General features: G+C 50.2%; 2 protein-coding genes across 4 annotated transcripts; both read left to right on the forward strand.

Moving 5' to 3' along the window:
* The first annotated feature begins 2,571 nt into the window (after positions 1–2,571).
* On the forward strand, positions 2,572–6,810 carry RPL27 (ribosomal protein L27). 3 transcript variants are annotated; one of them, XM_055256927.2, is made up of 5 exons: positions 2,572–2,847; positions 3,180–3,262; positions 4,354–4,523; positions 6,507–6,617; positions 6,706–6,810. In XM_055256927.2, exons 2-5 carry the CDS (start codon positions 3,182–3,184, stop codon positions 6,752–6,754), a joined length of 411 nt encoding a protein of 136 aa, XP_055112902.1. In that variant the 5' UTR covers positions 2,572–2,847; positions 3,180–3,181; the 3' UTR covers positions 6,755–6,810. The 3 variants fall into 3 exon arrangements, with proteins under 3 accessions (XP_055112902.1, XP_055112903.1, XP_063485220.1); XM_055256928.2 differs by having other exon boundaries at positions 2,756–2,902; XM_063629150.1 differs by lacking the exon at positions 2,572–2,847 and adding an exon at positions 2,899–2,979.
* Positions 6,811–10,753: 3,943 nt separating this feature from the next.
* On the forward strand, positions 10,754–19,114 carry IFI35 (interferon induced protein 35). The gene is made up of 7 exons (XM_055256912.2): positions 10,754–11,013; positions 16,830–16,928; positions 17,700–17,847; positions 17,920–18,026; positions 18,129–18,315; positions 18,432–18,538; positions 18,766–19,114. The coding sequence occupies exons 1-7, from the start codon at positions 10,993–10,995 to the stop codon at positions 18,955–18,957; spliced, it is 861 nt and encodes a 286-aa protein (XP_055112887.1). The 5' UTR covers positions 10,754–10,992; the 3' UTR covers positions 18,958–19,114.
* The last annotated feature ends 1 nt before the right edge of the window (position 19,115 follows it).

Consider the following 19,115-nt stretch of genomic DNA (forward strand, 5'->3'; position numbering starts at 1 on the left):
ACTTTTCAAGAAAAAGAGTTGTTTAAAGCTGTTGCTCAAAATAAGATCTATAGATCATATGGCTCCACTCCAGAGCCATTGAATTACTATCTCTGAGGTTGGAGGCACTTCTTTAATAAGCATCCTGGGGGCCAGGCGCGGTGGCTCACACCTGTAATCCCAGCGCTTTGGGAGGCTTAGGTGGGCAGATCACGAGGTCAGCAGATCAAGACCATCCTGGCTAACATGGTAAAACTCCGTCTCTACTAAAAAATACAAAAAATTAGCTGGGCGTGGTCGTGGGTACTGTAGTCCCAGCTACTCGGGAGGCTGAGGCAGGAGAATGTCGTGAACCTGGGAGGTGGAGCTTGCAATGAGCCGAGATCCCGCCACTGCACTCCAGCCTGGGAGCGAGAGGGAGACTCCGTCTCAAAAATAAATAACAAGCATCCCGGCTGGGCACGGTGGCTCATGCCTGTAATCCCAGCACTTTGGGAGGCCAAGGTGGGTGGATCATCTGAGGTCAGGAGTTCGAGACCAGCCTGGCCAACATGGTGAAACCCCATCTCTACTAAAGATACAAAATTAGCCTGGCGTGGTGGCATGCACCTGTAGTCCCAGTTACTCGGGAGGCTAAGACAGGAGAACTGCTTGAGCTCAGGAGGCGGAGGTTGCAGTGAGCCAAGATCATGCCACTGCACTCCAGCCTGAGCAACAAAGTGAGACTCCATCTCAAAAATAAAATAAAAGACGTATGACAAAATTCAGAGGATTTAGTTACTAATTTGATTTGGAGGGTAAGGTGGCTTAGTCCCAGCTACTTGGGAAGCTGAAATGGGAGGATCGCTTGAGGCTAGGAGTTTGAAGCTACATCACACCTGTCAATAGCCACTGCATTCAAGCCCGGCAACACAGCGAGACCTCATCTCTTTAAAAAATGAAGGATATAAGAAAAAGACATTTTAAAAACCATTGGAGGCCAGGCGTGGTGGCTCATGCCTGTAATCCCAGCACTTTGGGAGTTCGAGGCAAGCGGATCACTTGAGGCCGGGAGTTCGAGACCAGCCTGGCCAACATGGCGAAACCCCATCTCTACAAAAAATATAAAAATTAGCTGGGTGTGGTGGCGGGAGCTTATAGTCCCAGCTACTTAGGAGGCTGAGGCAGGAGAATCGCTTGAACCCGGGAGGTGGAGGTTGCAGTGAGCTGAGATCGCGCCACTGCACTCCAGCCTGGGTGACAAAGTGAGACTCTGTCTGAAAAAAAAAAATTGTAATGGGGCCGGGCACAGTGCCATGTCGCCTGTAATCCCAACACTTTGGGAGGCTCAGGTAGGAGGATCACTTAATCCCAGAAGTTTTGGGGACCAGCCTGAGCAATATAGTGAGTCCCCATCTCTACCAAAAGAAAAGTTCTTTGTTTTTGTTTTTTTCTTTTAATTACGTGGGCATGGTGGCACACACCTGAAGTCCTAGCTACTCAGGAGGCTGAGGTGGGAGGATCACGAGCCCAGGAGGTTGAGGCTGCAGTGAGCCATGATTGTGCTACACACCATTCAGCCTGCGCGACAAAGCGAGACCCTGTCTCTCAAAAAACAAAACAAAAGCCATTGCAATGAGATCCTGAGGGATACAGGGGAAATTATATCACTGGAGAGCTTCAGAAGAGAACTGATGAAATCCTGGTTGTTCCACATCTTGCCCAAGACAAATCCTATAGGTTCAGATAAGCAAAAACTGAGATCTTTCCCTTAAACTCGTAAAGCACATAAGGTACCATGTGAAAACACTCTTCTGGTGAGTGATGGGAAATAATTCAGTTTGAGAGCCAACTAGACCTAGATTCAGATCTAGATTTGAATCCCATCTATGCCACTGATTAGGATTAACCTCAGACAAGCAATTTATCCTCTCTGAATTGCAATTTCCTCATGTCTAAATGGGAGGAGAATGCCCAAGATGCAGAGTTGTGAGGATTAAACAGGCTGCTGGCTTGTATAAAGTGCTCACATCTTGCCTGGGAGAGAATCTGTGCTCAGGATGGTGACATGGTAAACAGTATGGGCTCAGGAGTTGAACTGCTTGAGGCTGAGCCCCAGCTCCACTACCTACCCACTATAGACTCTGGGCAAATCTCTCTAAGCCAGTTTCCTTGACTCTAGAATGGAGATAATAATAGTATCTATTTCTTAGTGTTATGATGACCAAATCAGATGATGTGCATAAATAGATTAACCTGACCTGGCACAGGGTAAGCAGCTGCCATTCTCCTCCTCTACCTCCCTCATGCTTATTCTAGTTGGTAATGTCAGTGACACCACTAGACTTTAACTGTTGGGGGTAAATATCCTTTTTGTTTATTTTTTTAAAAAACCAAATTTAGCAGTGGGGGGTTGTATACCAACTTTAGTGACCCTAACGTTGATAAGTTCTGATAACCCGCTACTATCGGACCAGCCACCCTTACTGGTATTTGTCCCTCCCTCTTTAGCTAACAGTGCTCCCGACAGGCACCAATAAATGCCCTATTTTTTTCCCTGTGTCTCCCGAGAGAAAAAGTAAATTTCAGATTGTGTTCCCCCTCCTAGCGCCAGAGAAAGGAACTACAACAAAGCCTAGCTGCTGAGTCTAGAGAGCGCAAAGCACACTAGCCCTCCCAGCTCTTCCGTCGGCCGAGACGAGTCTCCTTTGCTCTTGTCTGCTGCTGGAGCTGCTAATAAAGCTTCATTCGAATACTTGAGCTGCCGCGCCCTGCGTTCCCCTCATGAGATTCTTCCGCCCGCAACACGAGACTCAGCACCACACAATCAGCGTGGCAAAGCCTGAAGGGCGGGACAGGAAGTGAGGTCACTCCTTACCGGGGTGAAAGGTTAGCGGAAGTGTCCTTCTTTCCTTTTTCCTGTAGGCCCGAGTGGTTGCTGCCGGTGAGTAGAAGTTTGGGTTGAATCTTTCAATCCGCCGCCATCCGCGGCGTGGGGGTCGAGGGTCTGGGCGGCGCCGGGTGCGTTCCTTCCCTAGGTCTCTGGCGGCTACGTATCCGATCCTGTCCTGCGAGCAGGGCTGTCGGGCGGCCTGGACCAAGGCGACAGTGAACACAGTCTGAAGTTTCGGCCCAAGACCTGGGCTTCCTGGCAGGAGTCGGCTCTGGGCGTCTTTGGCTTTACGGATTTTTAAGTGTCCCTTTCTCCTTGCTCTCTGCAGAAATGGGCAAGTTCATGAAACCTGGGAAGGTGGTGCTTGTCCTGGCTGGACGCTACTCCGGACGCAAAGCTGTCATCGTGAAGGTATCAGCCTCGCGGGACTCTGCGTCCTTGCATCCCGGGACCAGGCTGGCTGCGACGGGGCGGGCAGGCTTGGAATTCAAGGCCTGCTTCTGGGGCAGTAGCCAGTGAGCATGGTCAGGGTGAATGTGGGAGAGCTTTTGAGAGAGGAAGAAGCATAGTAAAAGCAAATGTCAGTAAAAGCAAATGTGAGCTGAACTGGGCTCCTAACGCATAAAGCCTTCTCCACCAGAGGCTTTAAATATGTAGTAATAGTGGCTGACATTTATTGCACGCTTGCTATGTGCTCCCACTGCCTTTCAGGTATTGTCATGTGCAGTCCTTGAAGTAATCATAGGGGATTCCTTTTCTTTTCTTTTCTTTCCTTTTTTTTTTTTTGAGACGGGATCTCTGTCCAGGCTGAAGTGCAGTGGCGCGATCACTGCAGCCTCGACCTGCCGGGCTCAAGCGATTCTCCCATCTCAGCCTCCCGAGTGGCTGGGACTATAGGTGCGCGCCACCATCCCCAGCTATAGGGGGTTCCTTCCTGTTGCTGAGGTTTAGAGGTGTTCTGTTATTTACCTGAAGTGCTGCAGCTGGGAATCTGTAAGAAGAGGAGGAAATTGCTTTTAGAAAGGTCACGTAGCCCCTCACTGTTTTCCTCTTACCCATGTTTTTGTAGCTTCTTTAGAGATTTCCCTAGGCTCTGGCCACATACACCACTGTGTTTTGCTGTTGTGGGGACACTGGAGTACCTCTGGAGTTAGGCTCTGGTGTCTTAACCTTGGCTGTACACTTCACTAGCAGTGGAGCAAGTGAATAGATACCAAGTCTTGTGAGCAGTGCTTGGCATATAGCAAGTACTTCTTCAATGTTAACTGTTGCTACTTTTAAATCTCTTACCTCTAATAAGCCGTTCCAGATGCTTCCTGGTGGAGATAAACACTGTTCTGTTTCTCTTCGGTCATTTCTCATAGCTTTCTGTGATTTTTCTCTTTATAATGGTGGATCTTGGAGACTTGAGGGTGGAAATATTTTTTGGACACTGCCCTACCTCTAACACAGGGCCTAAATAGGCCCTCAGTGAATAACAAATGTAATTCTTACTCATTTAGAACATTGATGATGGCACCTCAGATCGCCCCTACAGCCATGCTCTGGTGGCTGGAATTGACCGCTACCCCCGCAAAGTGACAGCTGCCATGGGCAAGAAGAAGATCGCCAAGAGGTCAAAGATAAAGTCTTTTGTGAAAGTTTATAACTACAATCACCTAATGCCCACAAGGTGAGCATTTCAAGAACTAGAATTTAAATTTCTTTTCCCTGCTCTGTTGAATAAGGAGACAGACCTTGCAGCCATTCCAACACCAGGAAGGGATATCATTTCCAAATTGTTCATCTTCAACTCATAAACTGGCTATGGTTTCCAGTTTTGCCTTTGATCCATCTTTTAAGTGTTGGGTAAAGATTGTTTTCCATCCACAGTAAACACAGGCATGGGGTCTGATCTGCCCTCTTCCACTGTTCCACCCTCAAGGATAAATACAATAGGTTTCAAAAAGTCTGTGAATGAGTGAAAGCAAGGCTCCCCCAATTAATTTTACTCACCTGTTGGGCCCTTTAGTCTGGGGACATACACTGTCTTAGTACAAGTGTTTTTTTTTTTTGTTTTTTGTTTTTTGTTTTTTTTTGAGCTCCGCCTCCTGGGGTTCACGCCATTCTTCTGCCTCAGCCTCCCGAGTAGCTGGGACTACAGGCGCCCGCCACCATTCCTGGCTAATTTTTTTTTTTTTTTTTTTTTTTTTTTGTATTTTTAGTAGAGATGGGGTTTCCCCATGTTAGCCAGGATGGTCTCGGTCTCCTGATCTCGTGATCCGCCCACCTCGGCCTCTCAAAGTGCTGGGATTACAGGCGTGAGCCACCACGCCCGGCCAGTACAAGTGTTTTTTAAGAAGTACAAGAGGCCAGGCACAATGGCTCACGCCTGTAATCTCATCACTTTGGGAGGCCGAGGCAGGTGGATTGCTTGAGGTCAGGAGTTCAAGACCAGCCTGGCCAACATGACGAAATCTCGTCTCTACTAAAAAATAAAAAAATTAGCTGGGCATGGTGGCTGGCACATATAATCCCACCTATTCTGGAGGCTGAGGTAGGAGAATCGCTTGAGTTTGGGAGGTGGAGGCTACAGTGAGCTGAGATCGCACCACTGCACTCCAGCCTGGGTGACAGAGCCAGACTCCATCTCAAAAAATAAAAAAGCAGAGAGAACTGTTTCTTGGGTGCTGGGATGTGGTGGGGTTGAGGCAGCTAGTTTTGGGGCTGTCATGAGAGTGACTGCATTGGCAGAACTTGAACAATAAGGAAATGATTTCAAGTAGAAAGTTAGCCAACTGTCATGATGAAAGTCAAGAAGGCCTAATTTGGCCGGGCGCGGTGGCTCAGGCTTGTAATCCTAGCACTTTGGAAGGCTGAGGCAAGAGGATCACGAGGTCAGGAGATCGAGACCATCCTGGCTAACACAGTGAAACCCTGTCTCTACTGAAAGTACAAAAAATTAGCCGGGCATGGTGGTGGGCGCCTGTATTCCCAGCTACTTGAGAGGCTGAGGCAGGAGAAGGGCGTGAACCCAGGAGGCGGAGGTTGCAGTGAGATCGCACCACTGCACTCCAGCCTGGGCAACAGCGAGACTCAGTCTCAAAAAGCGGGGAGGGGAGGCCTCATTTGATGATTCTTAGCTAGAAAAATAAAGTAGTTGCGGGAAATTGAGACTGAAACATTAAATTTTACATTTTATTGGTTTGAATCCAATACATGTTAAAAGTGAATTTTCAGGCCGGATGCGGTGGCTCACGCCTGTAATCCCAGCACTTTGGGAGGCCGAGGCGGGCGGATCACGAGGTCAGGAGATCGAGACCATCCTGGCTAACAGTGAAACCCCGTCTCTAACAAAAAATTAGCCGGGCGTGATGGCGGGTGCCTGTAGTCCCAGCTACTCGGGAGGCTGAGGCTGGAGAATGGCGTGAACCCGGGAGGCGGAGCTTGCAGTGAGCTGAGATTGCGCCACTGCAGTCCAGCCTGGGCGAAAGAGCCAGACTCTGTCTTAAAAAAAAAAAAGTGTGAATTTTCAGATAATGTCATCAGGACATGGCTTTTGATGGTTGCTTCTAAGGAGTCAGACCCTGATTCCCTAGTGTCCCACGAAAATTTGGCTGTATAGGGGCCCCTGGCAGTATGTGGGCTAATCCTGCCTCTCTGCCTTTGTCCCCAGGTACTCTGTGGATATCCCCTTGGACAAAACTGTCGTCAATAAGGATGTCTTCAGAGATCCTGCTCTTAAACGCAAGGCCCGACGGGAAGCCAAGGTCAAGTTTGAAGAGAGGTAAGTAGGCTTTGGTAGTGAATGGTGGAGTATGGTTTCACTATTTCCATTCCTTTCCTCATTGGTGTCCTCTTTTTTTCCCTTCTAGATACAAGACAGGCAAGAACAAGTGGTTCTTCCAGAAACTGCGGTTTTAGATGCTTTGTTTTGATCATTAAAAATTTAAAAAAAAAAGCCTGTGTCTGCATGCTGTATGTATTACCAGACTCTGAAAAGGAGAACATTATTGAATGGGAAACACTGGGTGGGCTGGGTGCAGTGGGTCACGCCTGTAATCCCAGTACTTTGGGAGGCCAAGGCGAGCGGATCACGAGGTCAAGAGATGGCCAACATGGTGAAACCTTGTCTCTCCTAAAAAATACTGAGAATTATCTGGGCCTTGTGGTGCATGCCTGTAGTCCCAGCTGCTCGGGAGGCTGAGGCAGGAGAATTGCTTGAACCCGGGAGGCGGAGGTTGCAGTGAGTGCTGAGATAGCACCACTGCCCTGCAGTCTGGCGACAGCAAGACTCCATCTGAAAAAAAAAAAAAAAAAGACTGGGTGATGGATGAGGGGCTGGGAAAGTGTTAAATCTGCCTTAATGAGATTTACGCTGCCTCTGTCCTTAGCCTGATAATCCCTGTGAAGAATTGTGTAGCCTCCCTGGCTTCTACCCATTACATGCCAGGAGAACCTCTGCCACACACACTCTGCCCCTCCTTGTGACAACCAAAGGCCCTTGAGTGGTGGGAGATCAGGTCTTTTTGATTGAGAACCACTAACCTGAAATCTCAAACCTTAGCACAGATAGAGATCACCTGGATGGTTTGTTAAACCACGGATTGCAGAAATCCTGCCCTCAGACTGATCCAGTAGGTCTGAGTTTCTAGCAGGTTTTTAGGTGACACTGGTACTGGTACAGGTGAGATGGGGACCACCCTGGAGACCTGCTCCTGGTGGTAACGACAGATGCCTTTGGTGAATCCCTGAGCCTAGAGCAGGTGTTTAATAGGACAAGGGAGTGCTCTTCAAATGGCCTGGCTGGCAGAGACTTGAAAGAAAGTGATCAACGGGGCTTTTGGGCACTGGGTTGTGCCACTACTGTGTAGTGCAGGAGAGACATTTGGCTCTTAGGATCTGGCATTTTATCTCACAATGGACTGTAACTAGCCATCTTTCATGAATGAAATAGGTGCTCCATCTGAGTGGTTCTGTCACTAGAGGGAACTAAGATTCAAACAGGCCAGTTTGCCAAGTCTGCTAGGTACCACACTTGCACTTGGGAACCAGAGGGGGTGGGGTGGCGGGAAGGGGCCAAAAGCAGGATTGGTGAGTAACTGGAAAAAACTTTGGGCAAGGTTATTAGGAAACCTTTTTTTTTTTTTTTTTTTTTTTTTTTTTTTTTGAGACAGAATCTCACTCTGTTGCCCAGGCTGGAGTGTGGTGGCGCCATCTCGGCTCACTGCAAGCTCCACCTCCCGGGTTCACGCCATTCTCCTGCCTCAGCTTCCCGAGTAGCTGGGACTACAGGCGCCCGCCACCACGCCCGGCTAATTTGTTTGTATTTTTAGTAGAGACAGGGTTTCACTGTGTTAGGATGGTCTGGATCTCCTGACCTTGTGATCCGTCTGCCTCGGCCTCCCAAAGTGCTGGGATCACAGGCATGAGCCACTGCGCCTGGCCACTTTTTTTTTTTTTTTTGAGACAGAGTCTCGCTCTGTCGCCCAGGCTGGAGTGCAATGGCGCAATCTCGGCTCACTGCAAGCTCCGCCTCCCGGGTTCACGCCATTCTCCTGCCTCAGCCTCTCCGAGTAGCTGGGACTACAGGCGTCCGCCACCACGCCTGGCTAATTTTTTGTATTTTTAGTAGAGATGGGGTTTCACTGTGGTCTCGATCTCCTGACCTCGTGATCCGCCTGCCTCGGCCTCCCAAAGTGCTGGGATTACAAGCGTGAGCCACCGCGCCCGGCGCCACTTTTTTTTTAAGACGGAGTTTTGCTCTTTGACCCACCCAGTCTGGAGTGAGGTGGCACTATCTTGGCTCACTGCAACTTCTGTCCCCCCAGGTTCAAGCAATTCTGCCTCAGCCTCCCAAGTAGCTAGGACTACAGGAGTGTGCTACCACACCCAGCTAATTTTTGTATTTTTAGAAGAGACGGGGTTTCACTATGTTGGCCAGGATGGTCTTGAACTTCTGATCTCGTGATCCTCCCGCCTTGGCGTCCCAAAGTGCTGGAATTACAGGTGTGAGCCACCGCGCCCGGCCAGGAAACTTTTTAATTGAATCTTCTCACACTTAAGTATTAAGGCATCTCTATTGAGACAGACTCCTATTAAGTAGCTTGCCTACTCAGGGTCACAGAAATGGGGCTGAATTTAAAACTTTTGAGGAAAAATACAGCAAGTTTTTTCCACTTTACCTCAAAGCCCAAGTGTAAATACTATTCCTACCAGGTTTGGATCCATGCTTCTCCGATTCCTAGCCCTAGCAAGTTTCTAATGCTCTGTGCCTCAATTTTCTCATCTGTAAAGTGAAGAAAATAGAACCAACTTCATGGCATTGTTTTGAAGAGTTTTAATTCATGTAAGGCACAAGCGTGTTGGGCACATAATAGCTCTCCTTGCTGGCCACTGTTAACAGTTTTGTGAACTTTTTTCCTTTTTTTTTTTTTTTTTGAGACAGAGTCTCGCTCTGTCGCCCGGGCTGGAGTGCAGTGGTGCAATCTCGGCTCACTGCAAGCTCCGCCTCCCGGGTTCACGCCATTCTCCTGCCTCAGCCTCCGAGTAGCTGGGGCTACAGGCGCCCGCCACCGCGCCCGGCTAATTTTTTTGTAATTTTTAGTAGAGACGGGGTTTCACCGTGGTCTCGATCTCCTGACCTCGTGATCCGCTCGCCTCGGCCTCCCAAAGTGCTGGGATTACAAGCGTGAGCCACCGCGCCCGGCCTTCCTTTTTTTTTTGAGCCAGAGTCTCGCTCTGTCACCCAGCTGGAGTGCAGTGGCGCGATCTCGGCTCACTGCAATCTCCGCCTCCCAGGTTCAAGCGATTCCCCCATCTCAGCCTCCTGAGTAGCTGGGATTACAGGCACATGCCACGACACCCAGCTAATTTTTGTATTTTTCGTAGAGACAGGGTTTCACCATGTTGGTCAGGCTGGTCTCAAACTCCTAACCTCAAGTGATTCACCCGCCTCAGCTTCCCAAAGTGCTGGGATTACAGGCGTGAGCCACCACACCCGGCCTTTTTTTTTTTTTTTTTTTTTTTTAAAGAGACAAGATTCACTGTGTTGCCCAGGCTGGCCTCGAACTCCTGGGCTTAAGCAGTCCTCCTGCCTCAACCTGCTGGAACTATAGGCACATGTTACCAGTGGGCCCAGCTGCTGGGATTGGCACTTTTTTTTTTTTTTAGTCGGAATCTCCCTCTGTCGCCCAGGCTGGAGTGCAGTGGCGTGTTCGGCCTGGCTAATTTTTTGTATTTTAGTAGGGACTGGGTTTCACTATGGTGGCCAGGATGGTCTTGTGATCCACCCGCCTCACCAAGGTGCTGGGATTACAAGGCGTGAGCCACTGCGCCTGGCAGTTTTGTGAACTTGAACTATGGGCTTTATCTGTCCTGATAGTGTTTCTCATTCGTTCAGCAATTATTATTATTTTTTATTTATTTTTTGAGATGGAGTTTCGCTCTTGTCAGGCTGGAGTTTAACAGCGCCATCTTGGCTCAATGCAACCTCCGCCTCCCAGGTTCCAGCTATTCTGCCTTGGCCTCCCAAGTAGCTGGGATTACAGGAATGCACCTCCACATCCAGCTAATTTTTACATTTTTTTTAGTAAAGGTGGGGTTTCACCATGTTGGCCAGGCTGGTCTCTAACTCCTGACCTCAGGTGATCTGCCCGCCTGGGCCTCCCAAAATGCTGGGATTACAGGTGTGAGCCACCACACCCAGCTCATTCAGCAATTAATTTATCAATGTTCGATGTGCCCAGCATTATTCTAGGCTCTAGGGAAATAATCCATTGACAAAGCAGGGTCTGCCAATGGGCTTGTTGGAGATTGCTGGGAATGGTTGATGGGGGCCAGTTTGCAGTTGCAGTGAGGTGGCTTTCCTTGAGGCAGCATGGCTGAGTGAAGTTGACTTTGATGACCAAGAAGGCTCCTCCCAGGGGTGGGGAAGCCTCGGCAGGGGGCGGCATGTGAGCGCCAGAAGGCAGGGATTTCACGGAAATGAAAGTGGAAGCAAACAGCCTGCGAGCAGAACCTCCTGAGGTGTATTTCGGGTCTTGCTGGGGCTGAGAGAGACCAAAGCCCTTCGGGGGTACAAACAAGGGTTCAGTTGCGGCGAATTCTGCCACTGTGCCCAGCTCTGAAGCCTCAGCTCTTGCCAAACAGACCCGAGACCCATGTCAGCCCCGCTTGATGCCGTAAGTGAGGAGGGGGGAGTTGGGAAGTGGGGAAACAGGAGCAATCCTCTTGGCTAGGAACGTGCAGATATCTCAGGGCCTGGCAGCCAAGCCTCTCCCTGCCCATTCTCAGACCTGTTGAAGGGCTGGGGAGAAACACAGGGCTAGGGTTGCCTCTGCCCTGTGGAGTTGGTTCCCTAACCTATTGCCTCAGACAGGAGGAGCTCATTAAATCCTGTGTGTGTGCACTTCTCTGGAGAGAGAATCTGTAGTTTCCATCAGATACTTGGAGGGTTCTGTGATCCAAATAACAATTGTTCTAGGCCGGGCGTGGTGTCTCACGCCTGTCATCCTAGCACTTTGGGAGGCCTGGGCAATACAGTGAAATGCCGTCTCTACTAAAATACAAAAAATTAGCTGGGTGTGGCAGTGTGCGCCTGTAATCCCAGCTACTTGGGAGGCTGAGACAGGAGAATCACTTGAACCTGGGAGGCAGAAGTTGCAGTGAGCTGAGATCGCACCACTGCACTCCAGCCTGGTTGACAGAGCGAGACTGTCTCGAAAAAAAAAAAAAAAGAATTAAACTAAAGGAATTAGGCTGGGTGCGTTGGCTCACGCCTGTAATCCCAGCCAGCACTTTGGGAGGCTGAGGCGGGTGGATCACTTGAGGTTAGGAGTTCGAGACCAGCCTGGCCAACATAGCGAAACCCCATCTCTACTAAAAACACAATTAGCCGGGCATGGTGGCACACACCTGTAATCCCAGCTACTCGGGAGACTGAGGTGGGAGAATTGCTTGAACCCGGGAGGCAGAGGTTGCAGTGAGCCGAGATTGTACCACTATGCTCCACTCTGGGCAACAGAGGGAGACTGTCTCACACACACACACACACGTACAAAATTTATATATAGATAGATACTGTAAGAATTACACTGTAAGAATTACACTAGGTAGGGCTGGGCGCGGTGGCTCAAGCCTGTAATCCCAGCACTTTGGGAGGCCGAGGCGGGTGGATCACGAGGTCAGGAGATCGAGACCATCCTGGCTAACACAGTGAAACCCCGTCTCTACTAAAAAATACAAAAAAATTAGCCGGGCGTGTTGGCGGGCGCCTGTGGTCCCAGCTACTCAGGAGGCTGAGGCAGGAGAATGGCGTGAACCCAGGAGGTGGAGGTTGCGGTGAGCTGAGATCGCGCCACCGCACTCCAGCCTGGGGGAGAGAGAAAGACTCCGTCTCAAAAAAAAAAAAAAAAAAAAGAATTACACTAGGTAATCCATAGATTAACACGGTAAAAACTTATCCCACTGCTTAGCACCTACAGAGCATTCAATATGTGTTTCTTCTTAATATTATTATTGCCAACCTTTTCAGAACCCCAGTTCCCCAAGGACAATCCTTTTTTTTTTTTTTTGAGACGGAGTCTCGCTCTGCCTCCTAGGCTGGAGTGCAGTGGCATGATCTCCGCTCACTGCAACCTCTGCCTCCCGGGTTCAAGCGATTCTCCTGCCTCAGCCTCCCAAGTAACTGGGAGTACAGACACGTTCCACCATGCCTGGCTAATTTTTTGTATTTTTAGTAGAGATGGGGTTTCACCGTGTTAGCCAGGATGGTGTTGATCTCCTGACCTCGTGATCTGCCCGCCTCAGGCTCCCAAAGTGCTGGGATTACAGGTGTAAGCCACCATGCCCGGACTTTTCTTTTCTTTTTTTTTTTTTGAGATGGAGTTTCACTCTTGTTGCCCAGGCTGAAGTGCAATAGCATGATCTTGGCTCGATGCAACCTCTGCCTTCCAGATTCAAGTGATTCTTTTGCCTCAGCCTCCCAAATAGCTGGGATTATAGGCACACACACCACCACACCTGGCTCATTTTTTTTTTTTTTTTTTTTGAGATGGAGTCTGGCTCTGTCGCCCAGGCTGGAGTGCAGTGGCACGATCTCGGCTCACACCAAGCTCCGCCCCACAGGTTCATGCCATTCTCCTGCCTCAGCCTCCCAAGTAGCTGGGACTACAGGCACCCGCCACCATGCCCAGCTAATTTTTTGTATTTTTAGTAGAGACGGGGTTGCACCATGTTAGGCAGGATGGTCTCGAACTCCTGACCTCGTGATCCGCCCACCTCAGCCTCCCAAAGTGCTGGGATTACAGGCGTGAACCACCGTGCCCGGCATGGCTAATTTTTTGTAGAGACAGGGTTTCACCATGTTGGCCAGGCTGGTCTCCAATCCTGACCTCACATGATCTGCCTCCCTTAGCCTCCCAAAATGCTGGGATTACAGGCTTGAGCCACAGCACCCGGCTTTATATACGTTAAATTGGGCCATCTTTTTCAAATAAAAATCCAGATTTTTTTTTTTTTTTTTTGAGACAAGATCTCACTCTTTTTTCCAGGCTGCAGTGCAGTGGCTCGATCATGGCTCACTGCAGCCACCTCCACCTCTGGGGATCAATAGATCCTTCCATCTCAGCCTCCCGAGTAGCTGGGACTACAGGCATGTGCCACCATACCTGGCTGATTTTTTTTTTTTTTTTTTTTTTGAGACGGAGTCTCGCTCTGTCACCCAGGCTGGAGTGCAGTGGCGCAATCTCGGCTCACTGCAAGCTCCGCCTCCCGGGTTCACGCCATTCTCCTGCCTCAGCCTCTCCGAGTAGCTGGGACTACAGGCGCCCGCCACCACGCCCGGCTAATTTTTTGTATTTTTAGTAGAGACGGGGTTTCACCATGGTCTCGATCTCCTGACCTCGTGATCCGCCCGCCTCGGCCTCCCAAAGTGCTGGGATTACAGGCATGAGCCACCGTGCCCGGCCTCCTGGCTGATTTTTAAATATTTTGTAGAGGTAGAGTTTTGTCGTGTTGCCCAGGCTGATCTCAGACTCCTGGGCTCAAGCGATCTGCCTCCCTCGGCCTCCCAGAGTGCTGGGATTACAGGCATGTGCCACAACACCCCGCCCAGATTTTTTATTTCTATTAAAAATGGGAAGATTAGGGGGCCTGGGTCCGTGGCTCATGCCTGTAATCCCAGCATTTTGGGAGGCTGAGGTGGGTGGATCACTTGAGGTGGGGAGTTTGAGACCAGCCTGGCCAACATGGTGAAACCCCATCTCTACTAAAAATAAAAAATTAGAGCCCGGCACGGTGGCTCACTCCTGTAATTCCAGCACTGTGGGAGGCCGAAGTGGGTGGATCACAAGGTCAAGAGATTGAGACCATCCTGGCCAACATGATGAAACCATATCTCTACTAAAAATACAAAAATTAGCTGGGCATGGTGGTGCGTGCCTGTAGTCCCAGCTACTCGGGAGGCTGAGGCAGAAGAATCACTTGAACCCGGGAGTCAGAGGTCACAGTGAGCCGAGATCGCGCCACTGCATTCCAGCCTGGCGACAGAGTGAGACTCCGTCTCAAAAAAAATAAATAAATAAAAAATAAAAAAATTAGCCAGGAGTGGTGGCGGGTGCCTGTAATCCCAGCTACTTGGGAGGCTGAGGCAGGAGAATCTGTTGAACTCGGGAGGCGGAGTTTGCAGCGAGCCGATATTGCGCCACTGCACTCCAGCCTAGGCAACAGAGGGAGACTCCGTCTCAGAAAAGAAAACAAAAAATAGGGGCTGGGCGCGGTGTCTCACACCTGTAATCCCAGCACTTTGGGAGGCTAAGACGGGCGGATCACGAAGTCAGGAGATCGAGACCATCCTGGCTAACACGGTGAAACCCCGTCTCTACTAAAAATACAAAAAAATTAGCCGGGTGTGGTGGCGGGTGCCTGTAGTCCCAGCTACTCAGGAGGCTGAGGCAGGAGAATGAGGTGAACCTGGGAGGCGAAGCTTGCAGTGAGCGGACATCACGCCACTGCACTCCAGCCTGGGCGACAGGGTGAGACTCCATCCCCCCTCCAAAAAAAAAAATAGCTGGCATGATGGCACACGCCTGTAGTCCTAGCTACTCAGGAGGCTGAGATGAGAGGATCGATTGATTCCGGGAGGTCAAGGCTGCAGTGAGCCATAATGGAGCAATTGCACTCCAGCCTGGGTGGCATTGAGACTTTGTCTCAAAAAACAAAACAAAACAAAAACACGGGTAGATTTGCTGTGGGGGAAAACTTCCTTATGGCTAGAAGCGGTTTACTTTAGAAAGGACATGCTCTTCCCAGTGTGTCAGAGTCCCCACCACTCTCTGTCATCCTACATGGCTCTATTAACTCATTAATGTCATCCAACTGGCCCTTAAAGTCACCGTAGTAGCACTCTCTGATTTACAGAAATATGAATAACTAAGGGTCTTTTTCACTATTCATAAACCAGCATAATTTGGTCAAGCTCTAGTTTTCTTCTGCTAAAAACAGAACAAACTCACACTGAATTTCTTTGGTGCCCTCTGTAATGTGCTCCTTTACCGTCATTCATTCACTTCTTCATTCAACACACTTTTACTGGACACATATTTTGTGCCGGAGATCTTGCTGGACACTGGGAATACAGAGATGGTCAGGACAGAATCCTATCTTTCCAAAAGACCTCATGCTTCTCTGAGCCGAACTTCTTTATCAGGATTCCTAACCACAGGGTGAACTCTGCTCTATTCCACAAACAAAGGTGCATTTATTGGTATCCCTGGTGTCACTTCCCTGCCTGTGATGTCAGTTCTCTCTCTGGACCCATTCCAGATCACACCCAGCCTAAAAGGTTACTTGGTGTACAGTGGAAAGTGTGACAGTCCAGGGACAAACTAGAATTGATGGGTAAACTACCTCCCCACTCTGGGCTTCATTTCTTCACTGTAAAGCACAGGTTAGCGGGTGGGCTCTGGAGTCAGACAGCCTAGGGCCAAATGACTTTGGGCAAGTCATTTAACCTCTCTGAGCTTTAATTTCCTCATCTATAAAATAAGGATTTGCTGGGCATTGTGGCTTACACCTGTAATCCTAGCACTTTAGGAGGCCGAGGTGGGAAGATCATCTGAGGTCAGGAGTTTGAGACCAACCTGGCCAACATGGTGAAAACCTGTTTCTACTAAAAATACAAAAATGAGCCAGGCGTGGTGGTGGGTGCCTGTAATCCCAGCTACTTGGGAGGCTGAGGCAGGAGAATTGCTTGAACCTGGGAGGTGGAGGCTGCAGTGAGCCGAGATCACGCCACTGCACCCCAGCCTGGGAGACAGAGCAAGACTCTGTCTCAAAAAAAAATAAAGAAATAAAAATTAAAAAAATAAATCAATAAAATAAGGATCACAGGATATCTATCTTAGATACCCTGTTGTTCTAAGAATTGAATGAAATAATTCATCAGATGGGCTTAGCACAGTGCCTGGCATATAGTAAGTACTTAGTAAATGTTAGTTAAGAATATGACTGTATGACATTTTGCAACTAGTCTCCCCTCCTCTTGGAGGTGTCCTTAATTGGGTTAACCCCTTTGGGATTGTCCCTCTTCCAAACTCCAGCTGCCCTTCACAGTCAGTCATGTGATCATGTACTCTTGAGCACTGTTTGGCAGGCCTGAGGGTCATACCCTTATCTTCCACTGCCTGTGTCAGTGACAAGCACTTTCTTGCAGGAGCTCAATCAGTGTTTGTTGAACTCTAGATCTGTGGTCACGAACAAGTCATGGACACTGCAAAGTCTCCTGCCCTTTCAAGAGCAGCTGAGATGAGGCCAGCCAAGCCCTGGGTGGAGGGAGGGGGCCAAGACCAGCCCAGGGCAGCACAAAGGGGTTGGGTTGTTCTTGAGCTTAGCATCAACTCTGCTTTTGGAGCGTCCAGAATAGGACCCCCTTCCCCTGGGCTTGTTGATTCTCTGGAAGGGCAGGTAGAAGTCTGGTTGTTTCCTTCTGCTCCAACAGGCCCTCCACGCCCTTCAGGAGGAGCAGGCCAGACTCCAGATGAGGCTGCGGGAGCTGCAGCAGCTGAGAAAGGAGCTCTGGGACTCCCCCAAAGACAAAGTAAGGTGGGAGACCTGGTGTTGTTTGGTAAAAATGAGCTGGTGAGGCCGGGTGCAGTGGCTCACACCTGTAATCCCAGCACTTTGGTAGGCCGAGGGGGGCTGATCACTTGAGGTCAGGAGTTTGAGACCAGCCTGGCCAACACAGTGAAATCCCATCTCTACTAAAAATACAAAAATTAGGCCGGGCGTAGTGGCTCATGCCTGTAATCCCAGCACTTTGGGAGGCCGAGGCTGGTGGATCACCTGAGGTCAGTTTGAGACCAGCCTGGCCCTGGCCAACAGGGTGAAACCCCGTCTCTACTAAAAATACAAAAATTAGCTGGGTTTGGTGGCATATGCCTGTAATCCTAGCTACTCAGGAAGCTGAGGCCGAATTGCTTGAACCTGGGAGGTGGAGGTTGCAGTGAGCCAAGATCGTGCCACTACACTCCAGCTGGGTGACAGAGGGAGACTCCCTTTAAAACAAACACAAAAAAGAGCTGGGGAGTTCTCGGTTTTATTCCTGGCTCTGCTACTTCCTTGCTGTGTGACCTCCAGTATGTTACTTGAACATCTGTAAAGTAGAGCTACCCACCTCCCAGGACAAATTAAGATGTTGTATGTAAATTGCATGGTATGGACCAGACCTGCATTCATCCACTTATTTATCCAGCTTTTCTTTCAGCAAATGTATTTATCTCCGGCACTCGGCATCAATGGAATGGAACTGGAGATGCCTTCCTCCTAGGTGGGAGTGAGGAACACTCCTACTCCCCTCCTCTACTTCCAGGTCCCGTTTTCAGTGCCGAAGATCCCCCTGGTATTCCGAGGACACACCCAGCAGGACCCGGAAGTGCCTAAGTCTTTAGTTTCCAATTTGCGGATCCACTGCCCTTTGCTTGCGGGCTCTGCTCTGATCACCTTTGATGACCCCAAAGGTGAGCTCATGGGGAGCCTCAGGAGGGAGGTGGGGAGGATTCCCAGTACTGACCCTGTTTCCCACCACCCAGTGGCTGAGCAGGTGCTGCAACAAAAGGAGCACACGATCAACATGGAGGAGTGCCGGCTGCGGGTGCAGGTCCAGCCCTTGGAGCTGCCCATGGTCACCACCATCCAGGTGATGGAATGACAGAATCCTGGGGCATGCAAAGCATGCCATGCACCTGGGCATGGGGAAGTGGAGCTGTGTCTGGGACCACCCCTTGCTGTCTCCCCGTAGGTGTCCAGCCAGTTGAGTGGCCAGAGGGTGTTGGTCACTGGATTTCCTGCCAGCCTCAGGCTGAGTGAGGAGGAGCTGCTGGACAAGCTGGAGATCTTCTTTGGCAAGACTAGGAACGGAGGTGGCGATGTGGATGTTCGGGAGCTGCTGCAAGGGAGTGTCATGCTGGGGTTTGCTAGGGATGGAGGTGAGGGCCATGCAGACCTCCTACAGGGGAGATGAGGGTACAGGGTATGGAAGATTAAGGTACAGGGAGAAGAGAGGGCTTGATGCTAAAGGTCCACCCCTCCTTGTTCCCCACAGTGGCTCAGCGTCTGTGCCAAATTGGCCAGTTCAGAGTGCCACTGGATGGACAGCAGGTCCCTCTGAGAGTCTCTCCCTATGTGAATGGGGAGATCCAGAAGGCTGAGGTAAGCAGGAGGTGTGAAGAACAGGGGCTGGGCTGGGTAACCTGTCTGCCTGCCAGGAACTTGCCCAATGAAGGATCAGAGGCCCCAAACCCCACTGACCTACCCACCCACCACCAGCCTCTCCAGGCCTCCTGACCTCATACCCCCATGGGGCACTGCCTGCCCTACCCCCAGCCCCCAGCCCCTTTCTCCCATGAGCCTTTGCCATCTCCTGGCTCCTTTTCCAGATCAGGTCGCAGCCAGTTCCCCGCTCGGTACTGGTGCTCAACATTCCTGATATCTTGGATGGCCTGGAGCTGCACGACGTCCTGGAGGTCCACTTCCAGAAGCCCACCCGCGGGGGCGGGGAGGTAGAGGCCCTGACAGTCATACCCCAAGGACAGCAGGGCCTAGCAGTCTTCACCTCTGAGTCAGGCTAGGGGCCTCCCCTTCTCATCCTCCCCACCCCCCCGCCAAGGTTCTTATACTGGGCTGGGCTTGGGTGCCCATACAGGAGGACTGTATGTTCACCAACAGTGGGGAGGGATCACACATTGCAAAACACTGCCCAGAACAGTAAAAAGAGCCTGCACGCCAT

This window comes from Symphalangus syndactylus, chromosome 20, assembly GCF_028878055.3.
Source record: "Symphalangus syndactylus isolate Jambi chromosome 20, NHGRI_mSymSyn1-v2.1_pri, whole genome shotgun sequence".
In the NCBI taxonomy this organism is placed as follows: Eukaryota; Metazoa; Chordata; class Mammalia; order Primates; family Hylobatidae; genus Symphalangus; species Symphalangus syndactylus.